The 9,185-nt window shown below is 49.4% G+C and overlaps 1 protein-coding gene across 1 annotated transcript; it reads left to right on the forward strand.

Annotated features, from left to right (window-relative positions):
• Positions 1 to 2,118: 2,118 nt before the first annotated feature.
• LAMTOR2 (late endosomal/lysosomal adaptor, MAPK and MTOR activator 2) lies at positions 2,119 to 5,224 on the forward strand. The gene is made up of 4 exons (XM_073322484.1): positions 2,119 to 2,286; positions 3,269 to 3,431; positions 4,252 to 4,341; positions 4,936 to 5,224. The coding sequence occupies exons 1-4, from the start codon at positions 2,219 to 2,221 to the stop codon at positions 4,990 to 4,992; spliced, it is 378 nt and encodes a 125-aa protein (XP_073178585.1). The 5' UTR covers positions 2,119 to 2,218; the 3' UTR covers positions 4,993 to 5,224.
• Positions 5,225 to 9,185: the final 3,961 nt, after the last annotated feature.

Below are 9,185 nucleotides of genomic sequence, written 5' to 3' on the forward strand. Positions count from 1 at the left end.
TCGGGATCAGAGGGTTCCGTGGTAGCTAGGGATGGAGTGTCGGGATCAGAGGGTTCCGTGGTAGCTGGGGACGGAATGTCGGGATCAGAGGGTTCTGTGGTAGCTGGGGACGGAATGTCGGGATCAGAGGGTTCCGTGGTAGCTGGGGACGGAATGTCGGGATCAGAGGGTTCCGTGGCAGCTGGGGACGGAGTGTCGGGATCAGAGGGTTCTGTGGTAGCTGGGGACGGAATGTCGGGATCAGAGGGTTCCGTGGTAGCTGGGGACGGAATGTCGGGATCAGAGGGTTCCGTGGCAGCTGGGGACGGAGTGTCGGGATCAGAGGGTTCCGTGGCAGCTGGGGGTGGAATGTCGGGATCAGAGGGTTCCGTGGTAGCTGGGGATGGAATGTCGGGATCAGAGGGTTCCGTGGTAGCTGGGGACGGAATGTCGGGATCAGAGGGTTCCGTGGCAGCTGGGGGTGGAGTGTCGGGATCAGAGGGTTCCGTGGCAGCTGGGGGTGGAGTGTCGGGATCAGAGGGTTCCCTGGTAGCTGGGGACGGAATGTCGGGATCAGAGGGTTCCCTGGTAGCTGGGGACGGAATGTTGGGATCAGAGGGTTCCGTGGTAGCTGGGGATGGAGTGTCGGGATCAGAGGGTTCCGTGGCAGCTGGGGGTGGAGTGTCGGGATCAGAGGGTTCCGTGGCAGCTGGGGGTGGAGTGTCGGGATCAGAGGGTTCCGTGGCAGCTGGGGGTGGAGTGTCGGGATCAGAGGGTTCCGTGGTAGCTGGGGACGGAGTGTTGGGATCAGAGGGTTCCGTGGTAGCTGGGGACGGAATGTCGGGATCAGAGGGTTCCGTGGTAGCTGGGGATGGAGTGTCGGGATCAGAGGGTTCCGTGGCAGCTGGGAAGGAACAGATAGGAGGGGACAGTTCTGACTGATAGCTGTGAATAGGCATCTGGCGTGAGAAGGAAAAGTGTGAATGAAGTGTGGTGAGAGCCCTGTCTATGCCACAGCGTCCATTTCCAGCGCTGCGCGGGTGGTTAATTATGGCTGTGCAGTCTGCTGTTGTGGGTAAGGCCTGGTGATATCAGCAAGGGATAGCATTTTATTATTATTATTATTCAAGTTCCAACCCATAAGTTTGCTGAGATGGCAACAAAAGCACAGAGAGAAATACAAGTTGCCCTTTTAGGATATGTCTACCATAGCAAAATTGGTACCAATATTTCAGCAACTGCAACTATGGGGCCGTTAGCCTGGGGCTGAGCAGCAGGTAAAGACAAGGGCCCAGCTGTTTCTTCTAAAGTGTGTATCTATCTAAGGTACTTATCTGGCCCATTAGTCCCCATTACCTTAGTGTCTGAGTCCCTCTCAAGTTACAGTGTATTTATTCCCTTCCCTCTGTAAGGTAGGGAAGTGCAGTTGTCTCCAGTTTTTACACATGGGGAACTGAGGCATAGAAAGATTAAATGATTTGCCTAAGGTCGCACAGGAAGTCTATGGCAGAGCAGGGACTCCCCAAGTCCCACTCTAATTAGCTATAAAGCCTGTCAGAGGGAGGGTTCAAAGGCTCCTCCCACATACCCACACTAGTTTGCTGTTGCAGAGGAACTATAAAAAGCCTTGCTGTGAGGTGCTCCCATGGAAGCTAAAGTAGAAGAAGAGTGATTGTAGTATTTTGATAGAAAATGAGTCTCTTAATGTAAGTTGCAGTGTGAATGACTTAATTAGTTATTTGATTCTTGATTTTAGGGGGTACCTGTGCTACAAATGTAGTTATATTGTGGGTACAATGTTGTTAAAGCAGAGTTTGTGTGAAGCTAGTTCTCCTTCCCCCTACCCCAATGCCCTGATATTCAGCATTCTCAACTGGGGGCAGGCTGTGTCAAAGTGTTTTTTGTCAAAGGGTTTTTTTTAAATCATAAGCCTCTCCATATTTGGTGTCTGACTTAAAGTGAAAGCTCCTGGAGTCATGTGAGAATCACACATAGATATGGATCTCAGGGTTTTGGAGTTGTGTAATATACAAAGAGAAATTACACAGGCAATTTGTGTGACTGAAATGCCATGTCCTTCACGTGGGCCTGAATATGCAAAATAACTGGAAAGGAACTACAATTCCCAGCATGCTCTGGGCTGAGGTTCCCCACATGAGTTGATCAGCTGATGGGGAAGCAGAATCTCTGAGCTGTGTGTTTCCACCCCTGCAGGGAGGAGAGAGGGTCTGTTGCTACCATGCTGCGCCCCAAGGCCCTTACCCAGGTCCTGAGCCAGGCCAACACTGGAGGGGTCCAGAGCACCCTGTGAGTATAAAGGTGTTTGGGGGAGGAGTGTGGGGTGGCTGGGTATGGGTCAGGGAGCCCTCGCCCTAAAGTATTGTGGCCAGATCAGTGTTCCTATTAAGGATTATTGCCCCTGGGTACAAATGGTCTTTCCCATCTCCTCCTCTTCCCCCCCCCCCACACACACACTCGGTGCTCAGTTAGGAACAGGGACATCTTAGTGTCCACCCCACACCCAAGGAATTGTGCAATACAGCCTATCTGAAAGAAGTGGGGAGGAGGGGGCAACCCAGTGCACCCCAGTAAGGAATACTCATCCCCCCACCAAAAGGCATTGTGGGGAGGGGACTTGGGGAACAGATTACTAGTATTCTCCCTGTTGAGGGACACCATATCGTTGTATGACAATAGTCTATGTTCCTTGTTTAGGCCAGCCATGCTGGGAGTTTGCATGGAGGCAGCTACACCAGTGCAAAGATGTGGGAGTGGATAACAGTGGGATCCATGTAAATATGGTATCTAATACGCCTCTTCCCCTTGTAGACAGGGCTGGAGTTTGAGGGCGGGCCCAGCTCCAACAACATGAGAACTTGGAGTGGGGAATGCAGAGCTTTGCACAAGTTCTCTGGCTGTATCCACTAGATGCTAAAATGGTCCATTCCCCCTTGACCCTCCTCTTCCTAGTAGCTGCACCCATGGAAAAAGAGCACCCTTGCTAGGGAGGAAAGATGGTTTGGTGGATAAAGGAAAAGCTCTGCCATTGCCTCCCCCATCTGACCTTGGGCATGTCACTTCACCTTGAGCCTCAGATTCCTTCTCATAAAATGAGGATGAGACCTGCCTCGGAGGGGGTGTCAGGAGGGTCAGTGCATGATCTGTCTGATTGGGTACTAAGGCGATGAAGCATCACAGAAACCCCTATGAATAAATTCTATGCCTAAGCAGAAGTGGTGTAAAGCCCTGTGGGCGTTTAGCTCAAATTCTCCTCCTCTCTCCTTCGTAGGCTTCTGAACAATGAGGGGTCTCTGCTCGCATATTCTGGTTATGGAGACACAGATGCCAGGGTCACAGCGGCCATTGCCAGTAACATTTGGGTAGCCTATGACAAGAACGGTCATCAGGCTTTCAACGAGGACAATCTGAAATTCATCCTTATGGACTGCATGGTACGTTGCGCGGGGTGGGGAAAGAGGGCGGGAGGAATGGTGCAAGGGCTGTATTCCCATAGGGAGGATGAGTTTCTCAGCAGGACTGGAGGAACACTGCTGCAGGTCCCTGCTCTTCCCAGTTTAACCCATAGATCCCTAAAACAAGGGTGGAATTGGAACAGAAGACTACAGACTCCTGTTCCCAGCTCTGCCACCAACTCACATTGGGCAACTGCCTCTTTCTGCCTCAGTTTCCCCACGTGTAAAATGAGGCTAATAGCTGCGTCGTGGGGTGGGGTGGCGGTTGCTTAGATCTTCCTATAATGGAAGGGGCTATAGGAATGCAAGTATCTAAAGCCAAATCGTTAAGAAGGTTGCCATTCCCACCCCCACACAGTTGAAAGGGCTTATTTCAGAGCAAATGCCTTGCTTTTTAAGAATGACCTAGACTTTCAAGTGTGACTGGACAGTCCAATTGGATAACATTGTACAATTGTTTTGACCACCTTGTGCAGAGCAGTAGGAACATAGTACCTAGCTCTGAAGCAGCACCCTAGCATCAGTAGATCTCTCGGCAATTCAGTCTCCAGTCGTACGGGTGGAAAATTGAGGCTCAGAAATTAGGCGACTTTCCGAGGTCACCCAGTAGGCCAGTGGCAGAACTGGGAAGAGAATCCAGGACCCCAGTGTCTTGACTGTAAGAGCAGAAGGTCAAAATGTCCATTCTAGGGCACCCCTGGACACTGGGACATGAGGTGTTAGGGCAGAATTCTGCAAACCTATCAATCAAATGCTTTTTTTTTTTACCCCATCTTGTCCCTCCTCCCCCCCTTTGCAGGAGGGCCGTGTTGCTATCACCCGGGTGGCGAATCTCTTGCTGTGCATGTATGCAAAAGAGACCGTTGGATTTGGGATGCTGAAAGCCAAGGTGATGCTGAGCTGACTGATCACATTTGAGGGGAGGGCGGGGGCCGCTGGTAGCAGGCTGTGTAGCTGCAGTTTGAAAAGCGGTTTAGTCAACTCTGCATAGGATGAGCGGATCTCTAACTGATGTTGGGGAAGGGGGGAGGAGTTTGTAGAATGGCATTTGGGGGTGGAACCTAGATGAAATTTTGGGGAACCAAAAAGCCTCATTCTCACTTTACCCAAAGGGCCCCTTAACCCTATCCTAGCAAAGGAGGAGCCTAAAATTGGGCATAAATTACACTTACATTTTAAGGCCTCTGTAAACTACCAGAGTTTAGTGAAGGTGGGATCCGTGCTGTACAGCATAGATTTTGTAGGCCGTTACAAAGTCTATGTGACTTCAGGGTAGGGCCTGGGTTGCCTTTACTGTTTGTACAGCACCCAACAGTCCCAATTCTGTGCCCACAGGCAGGCTGTTTGCCTCAGTTTCTCCGCTGTAAAATTAGGATAATATTTCACGACCTCTGAGCAGTTCGGCTGTAGTCAAGGCTGAGTGTGGCTTATTGCCTGTTCACTAATGCTCGTCTCACTGTGTGGTATAATACTCTGTTCACAGGCCCAGGCCCTTGTCCAGTATCTGGAAGAACCTCTCACGCAAGTGGCAGCATCCTGAACAAGCGAAGAGGGGCAGAGCGGAGGATGAATGAGGCTGTCACAGCTCCAGGGCAAAGAACCCTTCTCCCAAAAGCTCTTATAATGGAGAATCGGTGAAGTAGGCTTGTGAATGGTTCCATAGGCAATCCAGGCATTGGCATCACACTGAAAACTCCCTGACAGCAGTGGAAAGCACTTGGGGCCTTTTTTTATATATAGTTAAAAAGAAAAATAAAATGGAGTATTTAACACTTGAGTCTCGTCTTGCCTCTTTCAGATGAGGAAGGGGCTGGAGACTTTCATCCTAGGGCTCGTCTACACTTGAAACACTACAGCTAAGCCACTGCAGTTCCGACACTATGTACGCCGATGGGCAGGATTCTCCTGTCGTCGTAGCATTCTGTCGACCTAGGGTGCAGCTGAGTTGACTTAATTTTTTAGTGTAGACCAGGCTCGAGAGGTTAAAAAGAGGTGGAAAGGGGTGTGTGTGGAGGGGGTGGTTAGGACAAGGAGAGGTGCATGGGTCTGTACTAGAGCTGGCTGAGAAACAGGTCTCCTGTCCTATGACTTTCAAAACTTTCCCATCGCAAATTGGGACGGAGAAGTTAAAATCGTGCAAGTGGCTGTGAACTGAAAAATCGCCAAACAAATTTCAATTGGGGCAATGGCAACATTTTGTCTGTTTCAACCTTTATTTGTTTATTTTTTACGATGTTAACTTTTGCAACAGTCACTATGACTCAAACAGAACTTTTCATTTACCCCCCCCCCCCAAAAGTCAAAATGGAGCATCCTGAGCCCTCAAACTCTTCTCAAAAATTTTTTGAAGTGAGATTTGGTCCAATCAACCCTTCCCCACAACTTGTTTTTGATAAATGGGCGTTTTGTGATTTTTTTTTTTTCTTGAGAGCTCCTGACCAGCTCTAGTCTACACCAGTGGCTCTCAACCTTTCCAGACGATTGTATCCCTTTCATGAGTCTGATTTGTCTTGCGTACCCCTAAGTTTCACTTCACTTAAAAACTATAAGCTTACAAAAATCAGACCTAAAAACTCAGAAGTGTTACAGCTCGCTATTGCTGACTTTCTCCTTTTTACCATATATATATATATATACACACACACACACCCCCCTCCTTTTTAATTATAAAATCAATTGGAATATAAATATTGTACTTATATTTCAGTGTATAGGGTACAATGACTTGTTTATACTGCTCTATATGAAATTTTAGTTTGTACTGACTTCGCTAGTGCTTTCTTATGTAGCCTGTTGTAAAACTAGGCAAATATCTAGATGAGTTGATGTACCCCCTGGAAGACCTCTGCGTACCCCCAGGGATATGTGTCCCCCTGATTGAGAACCACTGGTCTGCACCCTCCCGCTCTGATGTACTAACAAGGGTGCATATCCAAAGCCTGATCGAAGCCACAGGCTGATGGCTTTATCAGCACATTGTGGATGAGGGCTGTAATCTGAGAAGGGTGGTGTAACACCTGAAGCCTGTCAGTCTGGAGCTCCACTTCCACCCAACCTCAGAGCACCATCCTGCATGTGATCCTAGGCTCTGTCCAGCAGAAGCAGTGACTGGATGGAGTAGCTGGACTCAACCAGTGGGACAGATTTCAGCTGCATCCCTCTTGAGCAATATTCCCCTCTCCTGAGCTGATCTTGGTGTTAATATTTTTTTTTTTTTTGACAAGGGGCCGGCTACAGCTGCCTGGAGCCTAGACTGCTTTCCCACCAACACTTGGCTCGATCTTTAAATTAGCTTTGTCTATACTAAGGCTCCTGAGGTGTTCGCTTTGGGCTAAACTCACCCCTCTGCAGAAAGCCAGCGTGAAGCCGATTTTGTGAGACTAGAGAAAGCAGCATAAGGTGGCGTGTTGGATGAGGAGTCCTGGGGTCTATTCCCAGCACGGCCACTGACTTGCCTGGGTGCTGTTGGGCAAGTAACTTCCCCTCTCTGTTCCGGTTTTCTTTTCCTGCTTTCTCTATTTCAATTGCAAGCTCTCTGGGGCAGGGATACCCCTTGCTATGTTTCTCTACATACCCGAGCACAGTGGGGTTCAGATCTTGGTTGGTGCCCCTGGGTATTCCTGGAATGTACATAGGCCTATGTGCCACACTCTCACAAGTATTTTTCCCTCCCTTCAACCCACTGTGTAATTAGACTTTGGAACTCTCTGCCACAGGTTCATACAGAGGACAAGAATTTAGCAAAGAGGGACTACACTTACATAGGTTCTTGTGTTGAGCTCATCACTCTAGTAATTGAGCACTAGTATATTAAGTGGTCTGACTAACTTGTCAAGCACAAGAGTATCAGAATAGTTAAGACTGATCAAGCCCCTGTACAATGCAAAGCCTTAGCCTCAAGGCTTCAATCAGTCTCGAACAATGAGGGAGTTGGAGGAGATCTTAAAGGGGATGGGGGCAGATTATCCCATAGCTGTCTATTTGTGGAGGAGAAAAGGGGTTCTTGCATCTTCCTCTGAAGCAGCTGGTGCTGGCCACGGCCTGAGGTGGTTTTTTGAACAAGTTGATCTGGAGCAGGGGGCTAACTCCTATAAGGATTCAGGGGTTGCTGTGATGGCTAGTTTTTCCCTCTGTTGCTCACATGATGGCAGCAGAGAATAGGAAACGCAACTTTCATTTTCTAACACAAAACTTGCAGGGGCCAGATTCTGCTGCCAGTAATGCTGGTGTAAATCTGGAGTGAGTCACTGGCATCGCTCTCGATTTACACCCACGTAACCGACAGCAGAAGGGGATTCAGAGCTTCTGCTCTTGGAGATACCAGTACCCTCCCAGTATGATTCTGTAAATCCAGCTGCTGGAGAAGCTTTGCACATGAATATCTGATTCTTCTCCTGCTTACATCAGTGCAAGTGGAGTTGTTCCTGATCTACACCAGCAGCTGGAAAATCTGGCCTGGTGTTTTTTAAAGTGAAACTAGCAAATTAATCTAGCGCTGTGCTCAGGCTGAAGGCTGGGGTCATGCCAAGGACATCAGGGGTATGGCTGGTACAGCGTTCTACCAGTGCTCTCATGTGTTGCACTCGACCTGCCCTGTGTAGACTCTGTTGGTGTGAACTGAAAGGCACCAGTTTGTGTTCATTCAGTCCTGTCTGACACAAGACTACATCAGTACGAACTAGGTACCTTTTAGTTCACAGCAGCAGTGTCTGCACGGGGCAGGTCAAGTGTGATACATGAGAGCGCTCGCCAATTCACACACGCCCCCCACCCTGTAGTCTGGGCTGCGGCACTGTGTAGACGAGCCCTAAATTGTGTGTTGTCCCCCCCCCTCCCCTCATGTCAATACAAATGATGGGATATAGAAGGACATTTGCTAGCGGGGGGTGGGATAGCTCAGTGGTTTGAGCATTGGCCTGCTAAACCCAGGGTTGTGAGTTCAATCCTTGAGGGGGCTGTTTAGTTGATCTGGGGCAAAAAAATGGGGATTGGTCCTGCTTTGAGCAGGGGATTGGACTAAATGATCTCCTGAGGTCCCTTCCAACCCTGATATTCTGTGATTACCTGAGAGTCAAGGGGGAGGCAGTGTGACCTAGTGGACAGTGCACTGGACAGCAAGTCAAGAGACATGAATTCTATTCCCACCTCTCGCCTGTTGGGTGACCTTGGGCAAGTCACTTGCCTGCTCTGTGCCTCAGTTTCCCTGTCTGTAAAATGGGAACAATGCTACTGACCTCCTTTGTGCAGTACTTTGAGATTGGCAGAAGAACAATATGAGCTATAGTCACAGAGGGAAAAGCTGGCCCAAGTGAGGCCAATGGGAGCTTTGCAGGGAGTGCAGTGGAGCCTGCTGCCTGAGCAGTGTAAAAGGGCCTTAGTGCAACTGAGAATCAGCCCACTGGACTTTGTGTCACAACCCCTGCGTGGACATTAAATGGCTTGCTGGAGTGCAGCGTTGGTGCTGTGCCTCGTTAATCCCCTAATGCATCCGGTTTCTCCTGCTTGAGCCTGGCCTCTCCCATCGCTGCTGAATTTTCACCTGCATTTGTAGGCTGTGGCGTTAGCATCCCCAACTCTCCACCCACCAGTCAAGAGGTGTGGTCCCAGACACAGAATAAGGCCTTTGTTGGCTCTGTCACGCCCCCTCCCTTCCCTAAGATCCTATGGTGGATTCTTTTGCAGCCAGCTCTCTGGATTGTAGTGGATCTAAGGCTAGGAACTCAGAAACCCCTT

This window comes from Lepidochelys kempii, chromosome 24 (genome assembly GCF_965140265.1).
Source record: "Lepidochelys kempii isolate rLepKem1 chromosome 24, rLepKem1.hap2, whole genome shotgun sequence".
Taxonomy (NCBI): domain Eukaryota; kingdom Metazoa; phylum Chordata; order Testudines; family Cheloniidae; genus Lepidochelys; species Lepidochelys kempii.